Source organism: Pseudopipra pipra, chromosome W (genome assembly GCF_036250125.1).
Source record: "Pseudopipra pipra isolate bDixPip1 chromosome W, bDixPip1.hap1, whole genome shotgun sequence".
NCBI lineage: Eukaryota > Metazoa > Chordata > Aves > Passeriformes > Pipridae > Pseudopipra > Pseudopipra pipra.
Window position 1 is genome coordinate 13,620,622 of NC_087580.1, and position 25,542 is coordinate 13,646,163.

The following is a 25,542-nucleotide window of genomic DNA, read 5'->3' on the forward strand; positions in this document are numbered from 1 at the left end:
CTGCCAGGTGGGCACTGGAGCCCTGTCCCTGCTGACAGCGGCCCCAGGGGGGTTGCCCCCTCCATCCCTCCGTGCCGTGGCCCCTTACCCACGCCGATGCTGCCGTAGCCCAGGTGGGGCCCAGGTGACGCCGCTCGTTCACGCACATGCCCCGCAGACCCCGTCCATGCCGGTGATCAGCCGCCCCACGCCCACCACGCCGGCCACTGTGGCCCCTCGGTCATGGCTGGGGCGAAGGGACAGGCCCGTCAGAGGTGTAAAAAAGGATGAAGCTCCCAAAGCTGCTGGGGGGGGCAGAGTGGGGGGACAGGGCTGCCCCCTCCCCGAGGTGCAGGTAGCCCACCACAGCCCATGAGCCTCTGTGCTGCAGGCAGAATCCACAGCTCAAAAACACGCATCCTGATGGGCTCAATCCTGCACTGTTGGGGGGCAGCTGCCCCTGCAGCACTGGTCAGGGCTCCAGCTTGACCCTGCACCTCCAGAACCCATCAGCTGCCTCCCCAGGTCTCACCCACAGAGCTGGGCTGAAGGCCAGCAGCTCCCAGGCTTCCTGCTGCTTCCAAACCATTTTGCATATGGCACATTGGAGCTTTGTGCAGCAAGGAGGAAAGACAACGTCCCGGCCTCATTTTTAAACTGCAGATTTGTTTTTATTTTTAGATCTCGAAAAACTCTAAGAAGTAAGTGGAGACATCTCAGGTAAATCGAAGTCCTTAATCCCCTTGTTTCTGTGTCCCCGGTTCTCCCCCTGCTCACGGTGCTGCAAACCAGGGGCTGCCCCAGGCTCGGGTCCCAGCCAGTGTGGGCAGAGCAGGAGGGATGCGGGGCCAAGGGACACTGAGTGGAGCAAAGCCTCTGGGGTAATGAAAGGTTTCTCCACTGCCACGTCTCAAAGTGCTTTAAGTGTTTTCCTGCCTGTGCAGCACAAGCAGATACATGTTCCTGAGTGCAGAACGTCCCACTTAGGGCCAAATCCTGCCTGTGCCCGGGACAGGCTCCCGCACGGCACTGTAGAGCTGAGGGCATGCCAGGCTCCCCGAGGGGCTGGGGGGAGATGGGGGACACAACAGGGTGTACAAGTTTCGAGTTGGCTTCCTGCCAAGTCCCCCGAAACTCGACAACAAGGACCCGCCTCCCAGAGAGGGAAAAGAAGAAAAACCAAGCAGCCAAAGCTATAGCAAAAAATATGTATATATATATATGTATATTTATATATAAGACAGATACACGAAAGGGGAATACCACACACCGGGGGGGGAAGGGGGGGGAGGGGAAAAAAAAAGGAGAAGGACAAAAAGGGGCAAGGACCGAACAAGTCAAACAGCCAGTCGAAGGCAAACTAGCAAAAGTCTCACCACTTCCCTTCGAACAGGCAGGATGGCCAGACACGGTCCTTGGCTCTCCCCTCACGCGTGGCAGATAACGGCAGTCACTGTAGGCCTCGGCTCCAGATAAGCCCAACCGAAACAGGGACCCACCGTTCTCGAACCTCGCCGGAGAGGAAAGAGAGCGAACTCTCTTATCAATGCCTTATTTATACCCTGGGTTACGTAAAGGAATAGCATGGAATACTTCCTTGGTCACCCTCCTAGTTCCTTCCTGGTTACAAGCTGGTTTCCAGGAAGGCCTAGACTGAAACCATCACATTCTCCACCCCTTATTCCATACTATTTCTTTACGTAACACCTGTATATTGTGTTTGTCTCTATCCCGCACATATACACATATATATATATAGTCCATGTTTATTTTTTCTCGAAGGTTGTCGTCTGTCATTGAAGATCAGCACCACCAGCAACTCGATTTGTGTTCTTGGCCCTTTCATCATAATCACAGTTCCGGTTTAGGGCTGGCTCATTGGTTTGGGCTGTGTCATCATCGGCCATCCTTAGATTCTCGTATCAGCTTTGTTTGGGTCTCTCTCTTTTTTTTTCCGTCTGGTGTCTGGTCTCCTGTAAAATACAACTCAAGGCACAGAATTAGTTTTTTCCCAGGCTTAGGTTTCCTTGAGGCACACATTGGACCTCTCCATCCTTCCTCATAACCCACCAAGTATATCCAGGCCCTTGAGCAAAGACAATCCCACGAATGGGTTTGTCTTGGCCTGAGGGAGGAGTGATCCAAACGGCCTTACCTAACATACCTTTTAGATGGATCGCTGGAACTTTGTCTCCATCTACAGTGTGGAGGGACTCTGCTTGGGCAGGACCAGCTCGGTTGACAGAGCCTCGGGTGTTGACTAGCCAGGTGGCCTTGGCTAAATTCTTGTCCCAATTTTTGTAAGTTCCCCCACCTAGTGCCTTTAGAGTCGTCTTCAACAGTCCATTACACCTTTCTACTTTTCCTGCAGCAGGTGCATGATATGGAATGTGATATACCCATTCAATACCATGCTCCTGTGCCCAAGTGGCCACTAGACTGTTTTTGAAATGAGTCCCGTTGTCTGACTCAATTCGCTCTGGAGTGCCATGTCTCCACAGGACCTGCTTCTCAAGGCCTAGGATGGTGTTTCGGGCTGTTGCATGCGGTACCGAATATGTTTCTAACCATCCGGTGGTTGCTTCCACCATGGTAAGCACATAGCGTTTACCTTGGTGGGTCTGTGGCAATGTGATGTAATCAATCTGCCAGGCCTCTCCATACTTATACTTCTCCCAACGTCCACCATACCACAGGGGCTTCAGTCTTTTCGCCTGCTTAATAGCGGCACAGGTCTCGCAATCATGGATAACTTCAGAAATGATATCCATGGTTAAATCCACCCCTCGGTCTCGTGCCCATCTGTGGGTGGCATCTCGGCCTTGATGACCGGAAGCATCATGGGCCCATCGAGCCAGAAACAGCTCTCCCTTCTGCTGCCAGTCTAGGTCTACTTGTGACACCCCTATCTGTGCAGCTCGGTCCGCTTCTCTGTTGTTATTATGTTCTTCATTAGCTTGCTTCTTGGACACATGGGCATCTACATGGTGGACTCTCACATTCAGACTCTTCGCTCTGGCAGCGATGTCCTGCCACAAGTCAGCAGCCCAGATGGGTTTTCCTCCACGCCTCCAGTTCATCTTCTTCCATCGGTCTAACCATCCCCATAGAGCATTGGCTATCATCCACGAGTCTGTGTAGAGGTAGAGTCTCGGCCATCCTTCTCGTTCGGCGATGTCCAGGGCCAATTGGACGGCTTTGAGCTCTGCAAATTGACTCGACCCGCCTTGACCCTCAGTAGCTTCTGCCACTCGTCGGGTGGGACTCCAAACGGCTGCTTTCCACTTCCGGTTCCTTCCTACAATACGGCAAGAACCATCAGTGAAAAGGGCATAACACCTTTCTTCATCTGGCAGCTGATCAAATGGCGGAGCTTCTTCAGCTCGGCTCACTGGCTCTTCTTCTTCTTCTGCCAGACTGAAGTTCCCACCTTCAGGCCAATTTGTGATAACCTCCAGAATTCCAGGGCGATTTGAGCTTCCCAATCGTACACGCTGCGTAATCAAGGCTATCCACTTGCTCCATGTGGCATCAGTGGCATGATGCGTAGGGGGTACCTTCCCTTTGAACATCCAGCTCAAGACTGGTAATCGGGGTGCCAGGAAGAGCTGTGCTTCAGTACCAATTACCTCTGTAGCTGCTCGTATACCTTCATACGCCGCTAAGATTTCCTTTTCCACAGGGGTGTAATTAGCCTCAGAACCTCTGTAGCTTCGGCTCCAGAAACCCAGTGGTCGCCCTCGTGTCTCGCCAGGCACCTTTTGCCAGAGGCTCCAGGAGGGACCTTTATCTCCAGCTGCAGAGTAGAGTACATTCTTTACATCTGGTCCCGTTCTAACTGGTCCAAGAGCCACGGCATGTGCAATTTCTTGCTTGATCTGCCTGAAAGCTTGTTGTTGCTCAGGACCCCACTGGAAATTGTTCTTTTTACGGGTCACAAAGTAAAGAGGGCTCACAATCTGACTGTATTCTGGGATATGCATCCTCCAGAAACCTATTGCTCCCAGAAAAGCTTGGGTTTCTTTCTTGTTTGTGGGGGGAGCCATTGCTACAATCTTGTTGATTATGTCTGTTGGTATCTGGCGTCGTCCATCTTGCCATTTCACCCCTAGGAATTGGATCTCTCGGGCAGGTCCCTTGACTTTGCTCTTCTTGATAGCGAAACCGGCCTCGAGGAGAATCTGGATGATCGTCTGTCCTTTTTTGAAAACCTCTTCTGCTGTATCCCCCCATACAATGATGTCATCGATGTACTGGATGTGTTCGGGAGCCTTACCCTTCTCTAGTGTGGCCTGGATCAGTCCATGGCAGATGGTTGGACTGTGTTTCCACCCCTGGGGCAGTCGATTCCAGGTGTATTGAATGCCCCTCCAGGTGAAAGCAAACTGTGGCCTGCACTCTGCCGCTAAAGGAATGGAGAAAAACGCGTTGGCTATGTCGATGGTGGCGTACCACTTTGCTGTCTTGGACTCCAACTCGTATTGGAGCTCCAACATATCTGGCACTGCAGCACTCAACGGTGGCGTAACTTCATTTAAGCCACGATAGTCCACAGTCAGTCTCCACTCTCCATCGGATTTACGCACAGGCCAGATGGGGCTGTTGAAGGGTGAATGGGTTCTGCTGACCACCCCTTGGCTCTCCAACTTCCGGATCATTTTGTGGATAGGGATCACAGCATCTCGGTTTGTCCGATACTGTCGTCTGTGCACAGTTGTTGTGGCTATTGGCACTTCTTGATCTTTAACTCGCAGTAATCCTACAATGGAAGGGTCTTCTGAGAGGCCAGGAAGGGCAGACAATTGCTTGGACTCCTCTTCAATCACCGAGGCTATACCAAAAGCCCACCGGTACCCTTTCGGGTCCTTGAAGTATCCTCTCCTTAAGTAGTCCATACCAAGGATGCAAGGGGCTTCTGGCCCCGTCACAATGGGACGCTTTTCCCATTGGTCTCCCGTCAAGCTCATGTCTGCCTCTACTACTGACAATTCTTGAGACCCTCCAGTCACTCCAGAAATAGTAACAGTCTCGGTACTCTTATACTCCGAAGGCATTACAGTACACTGGGCTCCAGTATCTATCAAGGCCTGGTATCTCTGAGGATCCGATGTGCCAGGCCATCGAACCCACACAGCCCAGTAAACTCGGTTATCTTCTTGGTCCCTCTCCTTCTCCTGGCAGAAGGCAGGGCCCCTCTACTGGTCTTGATCAGAGCATTCGTCGTCAAAGTTTGACTTTGACTTCTTAGACTTTTTACCGTTGTCGAAGTGGACCTCCATCTTCTCGTGTTTCGGCGATCGCAGTTTCTTTTCTAAGAAATCTCCGTCTACTACATAGACAACTTTCTTGTCAGTCTTCTTTCGCTTCAGCTCCCTCACTCTAGCTTCAAGCTTAAAAGTGGGTTCACCATCCCACTTCTTCATGTTTTCTCCTTTACTACGAAGGTATGCCCATAGTTGGTTACGTGGCCAACGCTTAGAGTTCTCTTTCCTTTGACTTGTGAATGACAGGGACCGTGAGCGAGATCGAGACCAGGATCGAGGTCTAGGCCGAGGTCGTCTTTGTCGGTCCCGCCATGATCTTCCCATTGGCCTTTCCTGGTAATCTCTATACCTTCTGTCCTCTCTGTCTCTAAGGTCGTCCTCATATCTGGAATATTCATAATCTCTCTCCATTCTTTCCCTATCATAGGGGTGTCGGTATAGAGGGTCGAAGGGGTCTTCCAGATTTTCCTCTATGCTCCTCATCCAAGCACACATGGTGTCCACACTTGGTTCATCCATCTTTGGATGATATGCGGTTATCAAGCAATACCTATATGGTTTAGGGGCACCTTGAATTACCTTCTTCCACATTGGTTGTGTGCAAGGAACATTCTCGGGAACTTGGATGTCATAATATTCTGGATCAGAGTAGACAATTTCCTGCATGGCCAATTCCCGCAGGTATTGGATGCCTTCTTCCGCAGTCCTCCACCTTCTCGAAGAACTCTTCAGGGACTCCTTAAACGGGTATTTCGCCCTCACAGCATGAAGAATTCGGAGCCAAAGACTGGATGCCGTTTTCTCCCTTCCCATTTCTTGTTCTATCTTAGGGTCTCGGGCAATGGATCCCAGTTGTCGTGCTTCGTCACCTTCAATTATGTGACTATCAGCTCCCTTGTCCCAGCATCGCACCAGCCAGGCGAGGATTTGTTCACCAGGCAAGCGCATATAATCTCTCCGTAAATCTCTAAGCTCTCTTGTGGTCAGTGATTGTATAATTTCGCTTTCTCGCATTATTTCTTGTCCATCTCTCCCACGTAGAATCTTTTCTACCTCCCTCTTTACTCTTCCGCTCTTATGTGGAACCGCTCCTGCCTCCTCCCTGTATCTCTCACGTGGAGATGGAGACTGGGCATGCCATGGGGATAAGCTTCTATGTTGTTCATGGCGTGGAGATGGACTTCTACGCCGTTCATACCGTGGGGACGGACTCCTACGTCGTTCACGCCGCGGAGATGAACTTCTACGTCGTTCACGCCGTGGAGATGGACTTCTACGTCGTTCACGCCGTGGAGATGGACTTCTACGTCGTTCACGCCGTGGAGATGGACTTCTACGTCGTTCACGATACCCAGCCGGTGGAGGTAGCGAGTAGTCTCTCGGGTGCCAAGATAAGGGCTTCTTCCAATCATCCACACCTCCAAGAGAAGGTTGGGTCTGGAGGGGTAGAGATAATTCCCCCTCCAATTGAGGGGGATGCTTTGGCTCCTTCTTTGCGTCCTTTGTAACACTGAATTTGTAGTCGGGATATAAATCATCAAGCGACAATATACCACCGGCCATTTGTGCTGTTGCTTTCTTTTCTCTTGGTGCTGTTCTGTATTCCTTTGGGCGTGCCCCTAGTTCTTTTGGACGTGCTCCTTCCCGTGTAGCCGTTTCTTCCTCTCTGGTAGCTGCTTCTTCTCTTCCAATCGCTCCTTCCTCAGTCACAACCACTTCTTCCTCTCTCGCAGTCGCGCCTTCATCACTTGCTGTTGCTCCTTCTCCCATTGCTGCCGCTCCTTCGTTCACTACATCCTCTGTTCCTTCTTCTTCTTCTTCTCTTTCTTCTGTGCGTTCTGGTTGCGGAGATGGGTCCGTAAGTTCCTCGATCTCCCTTACCCACGTCTTCTTCTTCTTTATAGGGGCAATGATGATCTTCCGGTTCTTAGCTTGAGTCCCGGTTCTAGTGGACTTAGTAGAAATGTCATTGACTTCAAGTTGTGTTTGGACCCCAACTTCTGTGGACCTAATAGGGACATCACTGGTTTCAAGTGGCGTGGTTTGGGTCTCTGTGTCGACCTTAGCCCTCTGAAGGTGGTCTATGGCAGCTCGATAAGCATTAGCCAGGCCCCAGCACAAAGCGGAGAATTGCATATTCGGATCTTTGTAGGAAAAACACCCTTCTGCCAAACAGTGGGCCATCTCACCAGAATCAAACATTTGTTCTGGTGTGAACTCCCAATTAATGGGGGGTGACACACGTCCTACTAATCTACCGAAATCTCCCCAAGCTCCATGCCACCCGGGGACTGGCCTGTCTGCAGCCCTTTCCAAAGTTCCAGCGAATCCCTTTGAGGTGTGATCTTTCCTACAAGAGGGAGAGCAACGGAACCCCATTCTTCCAAGTTTAAGGAGCACTTCCAGTACCTTTATCAATGACAGTACTGTTGCAATAAGATTTATATAGTAATTAGAGCCGATTTTAACCATGGGGATCTCCTTTACCAAACCTTCGATGTCAAAATTAAAGGATGGAAGCAATTCGTTCCATCCATCCTCAAGGTCTGGACGTCTCCCTATAGAGTAGCCTAACACAGGTGTAAAGACGGCTAGAATTATAAGACAAATTAATGAAATAGCCATTGCTTTTTGTTATTATTTCTTCTTGATCCCAAAACAAACTTTTGTTTTATATAAACAAAGTTTCCTTGGCTGTTTTCCCAGACTCTGGCAGTGTTCCCAGACCTGTTCCCAAAACAATAGATTGGCTTGCAAAACAACACCGAGCTTAGCTGTCTTCCTGGAAAATGTTTATCAAAACAAGCCAAACTTAACCAAAATATCCCACTTCTGACACCAAAAAATGTTGTACAAGTTTCGAGTTGGCTTCCTGCCAAGTCCCCCGAAACTCGACAACAAGGACCCGCCTCCCAGAGAGGGAAAAGAAGAAAAACCAAGCAGCCAAAGCTATAGCAAAAAATATGTATATATATATATGTATATTTATATATAAGACAGATACACGAAAGGGGAATACCACACACCGGGGGGGGAGGGGGGGGGAGGGGAAAAAAAAAGGAGAAGGACAAAAAGGGGCAAGGACCGAACAAGTCAAACAGCCAGTCGAAGGCAAACTAGCAAAAGTCTCACCACTTCCCTTCGAACAGGCAGGATGGCCAGACACGGTCCTTGGCTCTCCCCTCACGCGTGGCAGATAACGGCAGTCACTGTAGGCCTCGGCTCCAGATAAGCCCAACCGAAACAGGGACCCACCGTTCTCGAACCTCGCCGGAGAGGAAAGAGAGCGAACTCTCTTATCAATGCCTTATTTATACCCTGGGTTACGTAAAGGAATAGCATGGAATACTTCCTTGGTCACCCTCCTAGTTCCTTCCTGGTTACAAGCTGGTTTCCAGGAAGGCCTAGACTGAAACCATCACACAGGGCAGCTGGGCAGGGGCTGGGGGAAGGGGCTGCAGCCTGGGTTGAGGCTTTGCTTGAGGCCCCCCCAGGCTGACACGTGTACAGGGCTCCCCGGGTCCATGTGCTCACCCCAGCATCCATCAAAAGCCTTTCTTGGGGGGGATCTGGGCACTGTCTGGAGCGGGCAGCTGCCTGCCCTGGCCTGGCTGCCCCTGTCCCGGGGCTGGGGGATGCATGCGGGGTCCCCGCAGCTGCCCGCCCGCCCCGGGATGCGGGTGGGGGCTGGAGGAGACATGCAGGGTCCCGCCGCAGCTGCCCCCCGCATGCAGCCGGCACAGAGCCGCGGGCGATACCTGGAGTCAAACTCTTTGCCATCTTTAAAGGTCCCATTGTAGTGCTAGCGAATGAAATCCCCCATCTGTGCCTCCCGCAGGCAGATTTTGGGGATATAGTATCTGTCTGTCACCACGTCTTCCCAGCGCCGGGGCCCCCAGGATGCCCAGGAGGAGGAGGAGGAGGAGGACGAGGCAGTGGCTGCCCGGGGCCATGGCCATGACACTGGGGCTGTGGCGGCAGAAGGGCCCAGCGCGGGAAGGCGGAGAAGGGGGGTCTGGGACGCCCCTTCCCTGCCTGGGACGCCCCTTCCCTTCGCTTTCCCTTCCTTCCCTTCCCCTGGGCCAGCCCAGCCCGGCCCTCTTGGAATTTCTGTAGACGTGTCCGGGCCCCATCGCGCTCCCCCCGCGCTCCCCCTCAGTGCCAGGAACAGACACCGCGGGAGAGAACGATCCACGGCGGGAGGGGTTGTTTTATGTCCCCTCTTTTGTTTTCCCTGGGGTAACACAAAACACTCTGTTTCCGTAGAAACCTCACAGAGACATTGAAACAATAACTTTATTGCTAAAATCTTACCATATTCTGAACCCAAACACACGTACAAACTATTACCAAACTTGTAACAGTATCGCCCACCCCCCCCCTCCCCGCCCACACTGCAGATAGCAGCGTAACCCACCAACATTGTAATAGAAACTCACAGAACATACAGGGAGACGGGAGCCGGGAGACCCCGAGTCGCTGGGAAAGAACAAAGCCGAAATGCAAGATCCCCGCCCATGGGATCAATGCAGGGAGCTCTGTCACAGCCATGGGGGACGTGACTCGCTATATTCACTACCCCAAGCTGCAAATGAACAGCGACCCTGTGTCTCAGCGTGGCAGCAGCCATATTCCCTGCCGCACGGACCGGACACTGATCCGTCTTTTCTGGCCCCAGCGCAGCCCCGCCCCACCCACAGACACAAAGGGGAAGGCAACCCCGCCCCCAACCCACCGCCCACCACCACGCCCCCACGGAGACCCGGGTTGAAATAAGGAGGGGGGGAGGAGTGGGGGGATGGGGAAGAGGGAACCCAGATAGTTCCACCGGGGATGGTTCCACCGGGAGGGAACAAAAAGGCAAATGGGGGGAGGTCAGCTAACATGTGGGAACAATGTCTAGACGAGGCACTTCCTGTGGGAAGCTTGAATAATATTCAGGCGTGCCCAAACGATATTAGCCAAAGCCAGTCCCCTCAGCGTCAACCCCTGTATGGGGCTACAGAGAATCTGAGGCATTTGGTAAGAGAATCTGGTATGTCTTTAACCAAAACTTTCAAGTATTTGGAGGCATTGAGTTCCATCTATTTTTTCACCACATATGACTGGAAAGAACTAATGAAAATAGTTCTTAGTGACACCCAATATACAGTCTGGTTAGCTGACTTTCAGAAAAATTGCTCTGCTTATATTAAATACCCACAGACAGGCGTCACAGCACACCAGTTAAGTGGGGATGCAAATTATAATTCATTAGATACACAATCTAAATACCATAGAGAAATATGCGACGTAGTAGCCAGGCAAGCCCTAAAAGCTATGAAAAACACTCTCACTACAAACCAAGATAATTAATTACCTGTTCCCCATTAAAGTGTTACAAGGTTGTACTGAGCCAAATTTGAGATGTTTAGACCAGCTGCAGTCTGCTTTAAACAAGCAAGTTGAATACAATGAAGCCAGAGAGATGCTGTATAAGCAATTGGCTCTTGAAGAGGGGAATACAAGCTGTGAAAGAGCCTTGCAGACCCCTCCTGCAGGGGAAAATTGCAACATTCCTGAACTGGTTCAACCCTACCAAAGAGTTAGCTCTGAGAAGCACCAACCTGCCTTTTTAGCTGCAGCCTTAGATGCCCAGCTAAGAGTACAAAAAGAAGTCAGACACACAGGTAGTTGTGTTAGATGTGGAGACACTGATCACTCTCAGAAAGATTGCCCCTGGAGACCTCTAATAGCAACATTTCATAAGCACCCTAGCAGCAGGGAATGGACTGAGTTGTACCAAGGGTGCCATAAGCAAGGCAAGAGATAGGTCGCAAGCATTGCACTGCTTGTGGGGGTACTGCTTGCTGTACTCCTTTGTAGCACCACTTTTCATGTGCAAGAGAGGAAACAACTTAAGGCAAGCCACAATATGCCAATAACCAGCCCCCAAAATACCCATGTACTCTGCACCCCCAAGAAAGGGGACAGGTGGAAAACACTGCAAATGTTAAGAGCAGAACACGCAGTCAAAAAACATGCGGAAGCCTTGCAGCTTGGACTGCCCCTACCTATAAAGCTTCCAGCAAATTGGCCACTAGTGGTAACTGGTTCAAAGAACTATTCCTTTACCACCCTTATACACCATGGGGATGCCCAGAGACTTTTCTCTCTCGTCATGGCCACGAACAATGCACAGCCTATGCAAAATCACTGCTGGGCTGTCCCTCCTCAGGAGATGCAAAGTAACCTGACAAGGTATCAAACAGCCATGATACATCATTATGCAGAGGACACATTGATAACCACGGCCACAAGAAATGAACTGCCATTCATTGTTACTGCTCTAACCAAAATTGTCCAAGATGCAGATCTTCAGATTGTTTCAGGAAGGATCCAGCAACCACAACTCTGGGCTTGCCCTGGACAGGAATCCACGCAGCAAAAAAGTTCTCCACAGCTGCTACAGCTCGAGGTAAAAAACACTTTATATTTACACGAGTTGCAGAAGCCTCAGGGAGCTGTCAATTGCTTAAAACCTGTTTTAACCATAACCACAAGGGGCCTACACCCTCTCTTTGTATTGCTAAAGGGGAACTCCAACCTAAAGTCTGACAAATCTCTGGCTGCAGAGGCAAACCAAGTGCTAGAAAATTGTACCAAGGTGATACAAGCAGACAAAACAGGAGAAATCCTGAAAGGCAAATCTACCTAGTCCTAATTCCCAGCAGGTACCGACTTTGCAGTATTGTTCAGTGGGATCAAACTGAGAGAAGCCCACTGTTAGTTCTAGAATGGCTCTTCCTGCCACACACACACCACCTAAAAAATGTGTAAACTGTTAATGAGATGTTTGCAAAGCTTGTCATTAAAGGCAGAGCACGACTGCGGGAATTGGACAGAAGAGATCCTGCCTTTTGTCAACAGTCCAGCTTCAAAGGACAATTTGGATAGGATGACAGCTGAGGACGCAGGATCCCAAACTGCCTTGGCAAGTTTGGGTGGTAATATTTCAATCCATCTCCTTAAGCACAGATTGTGGGCAGAAAATGGTAATTTACCTTTAAAAGCCACACCAGATGCAAACCTGAAACAGTAAAAGGTCTCAGAGCCTTCACAGATGCATCTGGGAAAAACACAAAATACTGCAATGTCTTGAGTAAATCCTGCCACAGAACAGTGGGAACGAGAACTACAGACCGTGAACCAAGGCTCTGTGCAGGTTCTGGAACTGACTGCCGTTCATATTGCCTTGGAAAGTTTTCTGAACAACCCTTAATGTTGTATCTTTGTCTGTTATACTATAAGGTTCATACCCTGTCTTGAAAGTTAATTTCCTTGAGATATTGTTAACCCTCACCTGTTGTTTGAAATGCGTTCTGTTTGGTTCCCGTGATTTACAAAAGGTATGATTTCTATACAATACGCACAAATCACATGCTGACAGGTCAGAGCCAATAACTGACAGAAACTAAGAAGCTGCTAAAGCAGCAATGTTTAACACCATACCCAGAGTTCTAGAGCAAGCAAAATTAACTCATTCATTTTTCCATCAGAATGCACATTCTGTAAAGAGCCAATTCCAACCCACGATTAATAAAGCTCAGACATTATCAGGGCATGCCCACACTGTCAAGAAATCACACCCATGCCATCTCAGGAAAGCATTAACCCTAGAGAGTTAATGGCAAATGAGATCTAGCGAACAGATATACACATCTCTGAACTGGACATATTGAAATATGTACATGCACATAGATACACATCCACAAAACATAACTGCCACAGCATCCACTGGACAAAACACAAGAGTGTAAAACACAATGATTTAGTTGCTTAGCAACCTTTGGTACCCAAAAATGGATTAACAATAATAATAAAACAGCTTTACTTCCTATCAAATAGGAAAATTCTCATGTCACAAGCATTCCACAATAACCTATAAGACAAGCACATCACACATTGAAACACATACTAGATAAAAACAAAAAGGGGGAGAATCTGTGTAGCCTGCAAGAACATCTGTAAAAAGCTATGTATGTTATCAGTTTTTTAAATTGTGACAGCACTGAAAAGCATAAGTATGAAAAGCAACATAAACCCCAGGCTTGTGCCTCTCCCGAACCACTGGTCATGGTAAGGAACTTGATTTCAGGACAGTGGACAAGATCCCTAGATTTTGTGACAGGGGGAGGGAGCTATGCCTGTGTAGCTACAAGAAAAGAACTTAAGCAGATTTCTTCCAGGTGTGTAAAATCCTATTCAGGTACACGACCACAGCAGCAGGAACCAGAGTAACGCAGAAGTTTAAAAAGAGTTATGTTTATGTTTCAGGTTTACATTAAGGAATGACCAATGTGGTAAGAAGCAGTCTGTAAAATGTGTGTGTATGTGTGTGTGTGAGTGAAGGTGGCCACCGATGAATGAAAATGAATGAAAAGAGTGAATGAATGAAAAGAGTTGTTTGACTGGTCAAATATTAAAACACAAAACACCTCACAAAATAACATTACCTCAGCCACAAGGTTGCTTTTAAGAAAATTTAGTTTTGCTAAGATTATCCTGTTTTTTAAATAAAGTTGAATTCCCTAGTTATAAAACCCCTCAGATTAATAAAGGTTGTAAGTTTATACACGGTTGGCCTAAGGCCCCTAAGTTAATAAAGTTATTTCTCCAAGTTGCACTACCCTTTAGGAATATAAGAAAGTTTTATAAGGTTTACCATAGAAGTATAAGAAACCAAGCAAGCGATGTGCTGGGTCATTGCAAACCTTGGTAGTTTACAATGTACTGTTTTGATTGTATACACTGTTGTTGTTTTGCACTGTTTTTGTGACTTCTTTAGATAATTAAGAGCAGGGTGATGTGGGAGGCGTGTCCAAGGCACAGAGGACGTGCCGGGGCAGAGGAGCCCAGGGGACCATGCGCCGACATAGGTAACCTCATTGGCTAAAGAAGTCACATGGTGTAAAAGGATAAAACCACACCGAATTTGAAATAAAGCTCTTTTTGTCTCAGCACCACACGAGGAGCAGTTATTCCTTGTTACACAAGGACTTTGCGTCCCCTACAGGGTGAGTGGCTTGGCGTCGGCTGAGGAGCTCTGGCCGTACGAGTTCAGGTTGATATAGTCAAGAGACTCGAGAAATTTAGGGTTGCAAGGAAATAAAGAATTTATTGAAGAACAAATAAGCAAAACGGCGAGCCGGGCGATCGGAGGAAGCCCCTTGTTCCTGCCACGGTCCGCAAAAGGGAACAACAGGGCAGCACTTCTTATACCCTTTCACAACCACCTCCCCCCAGTGTCACGTCATCTGTCCATTGACTCCAGTTCCGCGGGTTAGATTCTGTTTGGTTCCCCTTTCACGGGCTGTAGTGGTTTGAACCAGATTTTCCCCCAGAGGCTAAGAAAGTGGTAACCCCCGAGGGGTGGTGGCACTTGAGCTTTGAACCAATCTGCGCTCCTGCAAAATGTAAACATACCACAAGCAAACGGAAGAGAAGAGTTGTAGTTTTGTTGTTGTAGGAGAGGCAGCCATGTTGTGAGCCACGAGGAAGGGGCTCGGAGCCCCTTGGAGGGCTCTGGCCCCCTCCCGACCCCCGGCTGGGGGGACTGCAGAGACTTGGAACAGTGTTAGACTGTTTGTAGTTAAGCTGGGAGATGTTTTCTCCACTGTGAGTGAGCAGAGACAGCAGCAGCAGACGCAGCGTCCAGAGACTCTGGCAGAGAGCCAGGACAGATAAGAACTGAACCGGAGAAGCAGCAGAGACATGCAGCTGAGTAAGGGAGACACCGAGTTGTCCCGGAGAGCCGAGAAGGAGAGTCAGCAGCAGAGCTACAGAGCTTTGGGGGTAAGAACTGAACCAAACCCCCCAAACTCCTTTGAGACCTCCGGGAAAGGAGGGACATGGACTCCTATTTTGGAGAGTAGTTTTGGATGTGCAGCACCAGAGGGAGAGGAGCTGAGAAGCTCAAAGATGTCCTGAAGCTGGATCGGGACAGAAAAGGAATGTGGGTGGAGTTGACCTTGGCCTCCCCGCTGCTGCTGACAAGCCTGGCAGCCTGGAACAGAGCACAGGAGCTCTGGTAGAACTCTTGAGGCAAAGGCTTGCAACTGAATGCTGCCCAAGATGTTCTGACTCAGGGGTGAATCCCCTGAGGAAGGGACTTTCACGAAGATGCCCCTGCATTTCGTGATATGCCTGTGGTGAAGCGAGCCTTGTCCCTGCTGGCAGTCCACAGATGAGGCCTTTGCTTGGAGTCGAAGGAGAGCCAAGAGGGGTGAAAGGAGACCCCCTGTGTCTTGAAGACCCTTCGTTTGGAGACGACGGGCCAAGGGGCTTGGAGACCCTCTTGTGTGTTTTGAAAAGAGATCCAGCTATCAGCTGCTGCATGTGAAGAGGACTGCTGCCATAGAGAAACTGCTCAGAGACAAGAAGGGATCTGTCCTTCTTCCCTCCTGGACTTTTATTTGGAGGGGGAAAGAGATCTGATCCATTGTAAATACTTATGTCATGGTAGAGATAGCTAAGATTGTATATAATGTATTGTAGTATTTATTTGTATAGTCATTGTAATATATTCCCTTTCCCCCATTTGGAGTCTGGTGTGTTTTGTCTGGAAAAAAAAAAACCCATCTCACATTAGATTGAGATGTGACAGGGGGCCAGGACTAGGGAGTTTAGATTTTGGGGATTTCAAACCATGACATGGGCCAACTCCTGTTTGGTTCCTCTTTTCATGGGCTAATCCTGTTGCTGGGAGACATCAGCCAATAGTCCAGTAGTCAATAGTCTCTATGGGCCGTGATGCTGGAATTTTCCATTGCAGGTAGTGGTTTTTAAATCCAGACCTCGTGGTCTACCCCTCCCCCTGCTTTCTCCATTTTGATTCCTACAAATATGCTTAGAACAAGTACTTTTAAGAACAAGGCATAATGTGACAATTCATCTCTGCGTTGTGGTTTGTTAGTCAGCAACTCAACAGATCTTGTGCTTAGTTATTACACAACTCTCAAACTTGTGCTTTTAACAAAATGCTAAATATAACATTATAACATTATGGAGTTGTCTCTTACTTCGATCTGCAAATTTATTCTTTAATAATCTATAAAAAAGTCATAGATTTCTGACAGGGCCCTGATGATGAGATCTTTGCCCTCAGCACTGTCCTTCACGTACTCGTGAGCTTCGACGTTGTTCAGACTGTAGGAGTGCCAGTCGAACCTGGAACATGCAAGGAGGAGGTTAGAATACTAATGCTGATGGTTTCCCCCTCGGCAGCCTTTGGGGACAGCTTCAAAGCTGTGCTGCACCCACCTTGTCCAGCAAGCAGGCGATGTACTGCCTCCTGTTCTGCGGGTCGTGAGTGATCCACCTCAGCACAGCCTCGAGCATGGCTTCTTCTCGCCTCACGTTGAGCTCGTCCTTCTCGATGATATGTGCCAGCTCCTCAGCAGAGAGGGCTAGGAACTCCTCGGACACCTGGGACACCTCCTCGAAGTGATGCAGGATGTATGCGCAGGCGGCTGCGCGCAGGTCGGGGCAGTAGTAATAGCTAGTTAATCTCCAGATGCCAATGCAGTTCTCAAAGCAGAGCCTGGAATGGAGGAACTCACAGCACAGGTTGACGATGCCCATGACATTGAACTGGTCTGCTGCAACCAGCAAACTCTCAACGTTGTCCTCCGTGATCGGTACTGTTCCAGTGTAGGCGTAATCAATGATGAGACCCATCATTTCAGCTGAAACACCAGGGATTTCATAGACCATCTTGTCCCAGTTGGTAAACAGTATCCTGAAAACACAGCACTGCTGCATTAAATCCTGTCCTTGGGTCCCCTGTGTTTCCCGAACTCCCAGGGCAACAGTTTAGGCACTGACAGGAGCCCTGCTGGGAGGCCCCATAGTTTATTAATTAATGTTTTACTTGCTGGTTGTTTGAAAAAGGAGAGAAAGCCTCTGGCTGGGGACAGGGAGCACCAGGGTGAACGACCCCCATGCTTCCACAGGAATCACAAAATCACAAAATGGCCTGGGTTGGAGGGGACCTTAAGGATTATCCCATTCCAACCCCTGCCATGGGTAGGAACTCCTTCCACTAGACCAGGTTGCTCCAAGCCCCATCCAACCTGGCATTGGACACTTCCAGAGATGGGGCAGTCACAGCTTCTCTGGGCAACCTGTGCCAGGACCTCACCACCCTCACAGGGAGGAAGTTTTTCCAGCTATCTAATATAAACCTCTGTCAGTGTGACACCATTACCCCTTGTCCTGTCACTCCAGGCCCTTGTAAATAAATCCTTGTGTTTCCAGTACTGACCCAAAGTAGACACTGCAACAGGAGAGGATTTGCTTGTTAGCTTTGAATTCCACTCCGTTAACTCTAATGATGACATCACAGGGCGGAGCTTCAAGGCGGAGCTCGTTGGTGATGCTCCAATTCCTTCCGCTCATCTCTCTCTCTGTGCTGGAGGATGACTTTCTGGTGCTATCTCCCACGCTGCAGTCAGAGGCAGTGGACCTCACTGACGTGTGCGGAACACTGGTGTTGCCTGGAAACATCCAGCGCTGAACCCACTCGCTGGCTCTGGATTGTGACCCGTGATGACATCACAACCACAGGGGTGACCCAGGCCCAACATTCCCTGGTTGCCCGGCGCCTTCACTTCCCTCGGCCCAGGTTCTGCTGAACCCCGGGCCTGCACAATGTTAATGGTTGCTGGAGCAAAATCGTCTGTGTGATCCCCCAGCATAAGAATAATGAAGAATAATAATAATAAATAATCCTCAGTATTATTTTGCCAGAGTGTAAAAGTCCCGAAAGGTGGGCACTGACTGCTGCTGAAGTGCCTTGTGCCACCTCACCCAGGAGGAAGCTGAGGCACAGCCCAGCTCCTGTCAGTGCTGAAGTCGCACACGCTGCCCCTGATTTGTCATTTGAGGTGTGCCAGGGGAGATTTAGGTTGGCTCATGGGAAAGTTTTTTCCCCAAAAGGGCTGTCCAGCCCTGGCACAGCTGCCCAGGGCAGCAGCGGTGGCGTCCTCATCCCTGTCCAGGTTTAAAAGCCGTGTGGCTCTTGGGGACATGGGTTAGTGGTGGCCTTGGCAGTGCTGGGGGACGGTTCTCTGCGGGCATTTCCCGCACAGGGTTCCGCGACTCCGCGTCCCCGGCGCTGCGGGGCGGTTCAGTGCCGGGCGCCCTTGCCCGCGGCTTCTTTATTGGAATCTTTCCTTTCTGCTTCGCCCTCCCCGCTCGCTGCGGCAGAAACGAAACCGCCGGTCCCGCCCCGCGCTGCTGCGGGCGCCGGGCGGAGGCGCAGCCGGGGCACGGGGGGTCCCCCCGCACCCCCTACCCCGAGCACGCCCCGAGTCCCCCCCGGCCCCGCGGCCGCGTTCCAAGCCCGCCCCCCCGGCCCCGCCCCGCGGCTGCGCGGCCCGGCGGGAGCGGAGCGGGAGCGATGGTGAGCGGGGTCCGCGGGCCGGGAGCCCGGGCTGGGGCAGCGGCGGCCCCGGGGCTGGGCGGGGGAGCGCGGCCAGGAGGGCGCTGGAGGCTCCTCGGTCCCACCAGGGCGGCACCGAGCGGGGTCTCTGCTCTGCCCGCAGGTGCCCGAGCTGGAGAAAGCCACGGTCCGGATCCGGCAGCCCGAGTGAGTGCGGGGGATCCTCCGGACCCTCCGGGAGCAGGGGGTGGCCAAGCTGCAGGGAAGCCCTGCTTCAGCACCACTTGCCCTGGCCGTGGAGCTGCCAGGTGGGCACTGGAGCCCTGTCCCTGCTGACAGCGGCCCCAGGGGGGTTGCCCCCTCCATCCCTCCGTGCCGTGGCCCCTTACCCACGCCGATGCTGCCGTAGCCCAGGTGGGGCCCAGGTGACGCCGCTCGTTCACGCACATGCCCCGCAGACCCCGTCCATGCCGGTGATCAGCCGCCCCACGCCCACCACGCCGGCCACTGTGGCCCCTCGGTCATGGCTGGGGCGAAGGGACAGGCCCGTCAGAGGTGTAAAAAAGGATGAAGCTCCCAAAGCTGCTGGGGGGGGCAGAGTGGGGGGACAGGGCTGCCCCCTCCCCGAGGTGCAGGTAGCCCACCACAGCCCATGAGCCTCTGTGCTGCAGGCAGAATCCACAGCTCAAAAACACGCATCCTGATGGGCTCAATCCTGCACTGTTGGGGGGCAGCTGCCCCTGCAGCACTGGTCAGGGCTCCAGCTTGACCCTGCACCTCCAGAACCCATCAGCTGCCTCCCCAGGTCTCACCCACAGAGCTGGGCTGAAGGCCAGCAGCTCCCAGGCTTCCTGCTGCTTCCAAACCATTTTGCATATGGCACATTGGAGCTTTGTGCAGCAAGGAGGAAAGACAACGTCCCGGCCTCATTTTTAAACTGCAGATTTGTTTTTATTTTTAGATCTCGAAAAACTCTAAGAAGTAAGTGGAGACATCTCAGGTAAATCGAAGTCCTTAATCCCCTTGTTTCTGTGTCCCCGGTTCTCCCCCTGCTCACGGTGCTGCAAACCAGGGGCTGCCCCAGGCTCGGGTCCCAGCCAGTGTGGGCAGAGCAGGAGGGATGCGGGGCCAAGGGACACTGAGTGGAGCAAAGCCTCTGGGGTAATGGCAGGTTTCTCCACTGCCACGTCTCAAAGTGCTTTAAGTGTTTTCCTGCCTGTGCAGCACAAGCAGATACATGTTCCTGAGTGCAGAACGTCCCACTTAGGGCCAAATCCTGCCTGTGCCCGGGACAGGCTCCCGCACGGCACTGTAGAGCTGAGGGCATGCCAGGCTCCCCGAGGGGCTGGGGGGAGATGGGGGACACAACAGGGCAGCCGGGCAGGGGCTGGGGGAAGGGGCTGCAGCCTGGGTTGAGGCTTTGCTTGAGGCCCCCCCAGGCTGACACGTGTACAGGGCTCCCCGGGTCCATGTGCTCACCCCAGCATCCATCAAAAGCCTTTCTTGGGGGGGATCTGGGCACTGTCTGGAGCGGGCAGCTGCCTGCCCTGGCCTGGCTGCCCCTGTCCCGGGGCTGGGGGATGCATGCGGGGTCCCCGCAGCTGCCCGCCCGCCCCGGGATGCGGGTGGGGGCTGGAGGAGACATGCAGGGTCCCGCCGCAGCTGCCCCCCGCATGCAGCCGGCACAGAGCCGCGGGCGATACCTGGAGTCAAACTCTTTGCCATCTTTAAAGGTCCCATTGTAGTGCTAGCGAATGAAATCCCCCATCTGCGCCTCCCGCAGGCAGATTTTGGGGATATAGTATCTGTCTATCACCACGTCTTCCCAGCGCCGGGGCCCCCAGGATGCCCAGGAGGAGGAGGAGGAGGAGGACGAGGCAGTGGCTGCCCGGGGCCATGGCCATGGCGCCGGGGCTGCGGCGGCAGAAGGGCCCAGCGCGGGAATGCGGAGAAGGGGGGTCTGGGACGCCCCTTCCCTGCCTGGGACGCCCCTTCCCTTCGCTTTCCCTTCCTTCCCTTCCCCTGGGCCAGCCCAGCCCGGCCCTCTTGGAATTTCTGTAGACGTGTCCGGGCCCCATCGCGCTCCCCCCGCGCTCCCCCTCAGTGCCAGGAACAGACACCCCGGGAGAGAACGATCCACGGCGGGAGGGGTTGTTTTATGTCCCCTCTTTTGTTTTCCCTGGGGTAACACAAAACACTCTGTTTCCGTAGAAACCTCACAGAGACATTGAAACAATAACTTTATTGCTAAAATCTTACCATATTCTGAACCCAAACACACGTACAAACTATTACCAAACTTGTAACAGTATCGCCCACCCCCCCCCTCCCCGCCCACACTGCAGATAGCAGCGTAACCCACCAACATTGTAATAGAAACTCACAGAACATACAGGGAGACGGGAGCCGGGAGACCCCGAGTCGCTGGGAAAGAACAAAGCCGAAATGCAAGATCCCCGCCCATGGGATCAATGCAGGGAGCTCTGTCACAGCCATGGGGGACGTGACTCGCTATATTCACTACCCCAAGCTGCAAATGAACAGCGACCCTGTGTCTCAGCGTGGCAGCAGCCATATTCCCTGCCGCACGGACCGGACACTGATCCGTCTTTTCTGGCCCCAGCGCAGCCCCGCCCCACCCACAGACACAAAGGGGAAGGCAACCCCGCCCCCAACCCACCGCCCACCACCACGCCCCCACGGAGACCCGGGTTGAAATAAGGAGGGGGGGAGGAGTGGGGGGATGGGGAAGAGGGAACCCAGATAGTTCCACCGGGGATGGTTCCACCGGGAGGGAACAAAAAGGCAAATGGGGGGAGGTCAGCTAACATGTGGGAACAATGTCTAGACGAGGCACTTCCTGTGGGAAGCTTGAATAATATTCAGGCGTGCCCAAACGATATTAGCCAAAGCCAGTCCCCTCAGCGTCAACCCCTGTATGGGGCTACAGAGAATCTGAGGCATTTGGTAAGAGAATCTGGTATGTCTTTAACCAAAACTTTCAAGTATTTGGAGGCATTGAGTTCCATCTATTTTTTCACCACATATGACTGGAAAGAACTAATGAAAATAGTTCTTAGTGACACCCAATATACAGTCTGGTTAGCTGACTTTCAGAAAAATTGCTCTGCTTATATTAAATACCCACAGGCAGGCGTCACAGCACACCAGTTAAGTGGGGATGCAAATTATAATTCATTAGATACACAATCTAAATACCATAGAGAAATATGCGACGTAGTAGCCAGGCAAGCCCTAAAAGCTATGAAAAACACTCTCACTACAAACCAAGATAATTAATTACCTGTTCCCCATTAAAGTGTTACAAGGTTGTACTGAGCCAAATTTGAGATGTTTAGACCAGCTGCAGTCTGCTTTAAACAAGCAAGTTGAATACAATGAAGCCAGAGAGATGCTGTATAAGCAGTTGGCTCTTGAAGAGGGGAATACAAGCTGTGAAAGAGCCTTGCAGACCCCTCCTGCAGGGGAAAATTGCAACATTCCTGAACTGGTTCAACCCTACCAAAGAGTTAGCTCTGAGAAGCACCAACCTGCCTTTTTAGCTGCAGCCTTAGATGCCCAGCTAAGAGTACAAAAAGAAGTCAGACACACAGGTAGTTGTGTTAGATGTGGAGACACTGATCACTCTCAGAAAGATTGCCCCTGGAGACCTCTAATAGCAACATTTCATAAGCACCCTAACAGCAGGGAATGGACTGAGTTGTACCAAGGGTGCCATAAGCAAGGCAAGAGATAGGTCACAAGCACTGCACTGCTTGTGGGGGTACTGCTTGCTGTACTCCTTTGTAACACCACTTTTCATGTGCAAGAGAGGAAACAACTTAAGGCAAGCCACAATATGCCAATAACCAGCCCCCAAAATACCCATGTACTCTGCACCCCCAAGAAAGGGGACAGGTGGAAAACACTGCAAATGTTAAGAGCAGAACACGCAGTCAAAAAACATGCGGAAGCCTTGCAGCTTGGACTGCCCCTACCTATAAAGCTTCCAGCAAATTGGCCACTAGTGGTAACTGGTTCAAAGAACTATTCCTTTACCACCCTTATACACCATGGGGATGCCCAGAGACTTTTCTCTCTCGTCATGGCCACGAACAATGCACAGCCTATGCAAAATCACTGCTGGGCTGTCCCTCCACAGGAGATGCAAAGTAACCCGACAAGGTATCAAACAGCCATGATACATCATTATGCAGAGGACACATTGATAACCACGGCCACAAGAAATGAACTGCCATTCATTGTTACTGCTCTAACCAAAATTGTCCAAGATGCAGATCTTCAGATTGTTTCAGGAAGGATCCAGCAACCACAACTCTGGGCTTGCCCTGGACAGGAATCCACGCAGCAAAAAAGTTCTCCACAGCTGCTACAGCTCGAGGTAAAAAACACTTTATATTTACACGAGTTGCAGAAGCCTCAGGGAGCTGTCAATTGCTTAAAACCTGTTTTAACCATAACCACAAGGGGCCTACACCCTCTCTTTGTATTGCTAAAGGGGAACTCCAACCTAAAGTCTGACAAATCTCTGGCTGCAGAGGCAAACCAAGTGCTAGAAAATTGTACCAAGGTGATACAAGCAGACAAAACAGGAGAAATCCTGAAAGGCAAATCTGCCTAGTCCTAATTCCCAGCAGGTACCGACTTTGCAGTATTGTTTAGTGGGATCAAACTGAGAGAAGCCCACTGTTAGTTCTAGAATGGCTCTTCCTGCCACACACACACCACCTAAAAAATGTGTAATCTCTTAATGAGATGTTTGCAAAGCTTGTCATTAAAGGCAGAGCACGACTGCGGGAATTGGACGGAAGAGATCCTGCCTTTTGTCAACAGTCCAGCTTCAAAGGACAATTTGGATAGGATGCCAGCTGAGGACGCAGGATCCCAAGCTGCCTTGGCAAGTTTGGGTGGTAATATTTCAATCCATCTCCTTAAGCACAGATTGTGGGCAGAAAACGGTAATTTACCTTTAAAAGCCACACCAGATGCAAACCTGAAACAGTAAAAGGTCTCAGAGCCTTCACAGATGCATCCAGGAAAAACACAAAATACTGCAATGTCTTGAATAAATCCTGCCACAGAACAGTGGGAATGAGAACTACAGACCGTGAACCAAGGCTCTGTGCAGGTTCTGGAACTGACTGCCATTCATGTTGCCTTGGGAAAAATTTCTGAACAACCCTTAATGTTGTAACTATGTTTATTATACTATAAGGTTCATACCCCGTCTTGAAACCTAGTTTCTTTGAGATATTGTTAACCCTCACCTGTTGTTTGAAATGCGTTCTGTTTGGTTCCTGTGATTCACAGAAGGTATGATTTCTAAACAATACACACAAATCACATGCTGACAGGTCAGAGCCAATAACTGACAGAAACTGAGAAGCTGCTAAAGCAGCAATGTTTAACACCATACCCAGAGTTCTAGAGCAAACAAAATTGTCTCATTCATTTTTCCATCAGAATGCACGTTCTCTAAAGAGACAATTCAAAACAACGATTAATAAAGCTCAGACATTATCAGGGCATGCCCACACTGTCAGAAAATCACACCCATGCCATCTCAGGAAAGCATTAACCCTAGAGAGTTAATGGCAAATGAATTCTAGCAAACAAATATATACATCTCTGAATTGGACATATTGAAATATGTACATGCACATAGATACATATCCACAAAACATAACTGCCACAGCATCCACTGGACAAAATGCAAGAGTGTAAAACACAATGATTTAGTTGCTTAGCAACCTTGGTACTCTAAAATGGATTAACAATAATAATAATACAGCTTTACTTCCTATCAAATAGGAAAATTCTCACGTCACAAGCATTCCACACTAACCCATAAGACAAACAATTATTAAAAAGGCACATCACACATTGAAACACATACTAGATTAAAACAAAAGGGGGGAGAATCTGTGTAGCCAGCAAGAACATCTGTAAAAAGCTATGTATGTTATCAATTTTTGAATTATGACAGTGCTGAAAGAAGCAGGTCTGAAAAGCAGCACAAACCTCAGGCGTTTGTCTCTCCCAAGCCACCTGTCATGGTAAAGGATTTGATTTCAGGACAGTGGACGAGATCCCTAGATTTTGTGACATAGGGAGGGAGCTATGCCTGTGTAGTTATAAGAAAAGAACTTAAGCAGAATTCTTCCAAGTGTATAAAACCAAATTCGAGTACATGCCCACAGCAGCAGGAACCAGAGTAACGCAGAAGTTTGAAAAGAGTTATGTTTATGTTCCAGGTTTACATTAGGAAATGACCAATGTGGTAAGAAGCAGCCTGTAAAATGTGCGTGTATGTTTATGTGTGAGTGAAGGTGGCCACCGATGACTGAAAATGAATGAGAGGAGTGAATGAATGAAAAGAGTTGTTTGACTAGTCAAATATTAAAACACAAAACACCTCACAAAATAACATTACCTCAGCCACAAGGTCACTTTTAAGAAAATTTAGTTTTGCTAAGATTATCCTGTTTTTTAAATAAAGTTTAATTCCCTAGTTATAAAACCCTCAGATTAATAAAAGTTATAAGTTCATACACGGTTAGGTTAAGGCCCTAGGTTAATAAAGTTATTTCTCCAAGTTGCACTACCCTATAGGAATATAAGAAGGTTTTAAAAAGGTTTACAATAGAAGTATAAGAAGCCGAGCAAGCGATGTGCTGGGTCATTGCGAGCTTCGGCAGTTTATAATGTTCTGATTGTTTGAATTGTTGTTTGCACTGTTGTTTACACTGTTTTTGTGACTTCTTTTAGATAATTAGGAGAGGGGTGGTGTGGGAAGGCGTGTCTAAGGAACAAGGGATGTGCCGAGGCAGAGAAGCCAAGAGAGCATGCCCCGAG

The 25,542-nt window shown here is 50.2% G+C and overlaps 1 protein-coding gene across 1 annotated transcript; it reads right to left on the reverse strand.

Moving 5' to 3' along the window:
* Positions 1–16,302: 16,302 nt before the first annotated feature.
* Positions 16,303–17,681, reverse strand: LOC135404858 (kelch-like protein 10). The gene is given in 4 exon segments (XM_064639589.1): positions 16,303–16,427; positions 16,429–16,451; positions 16,545–17,022; positions 17,548–17,681. Coding segments are annotated over 4 exon segments (738 nt in total). The 3' UTR covers positions 16,303–16,324.
* Positions 17,682–25,542: the final 7,861 nt, after the last annotated feature.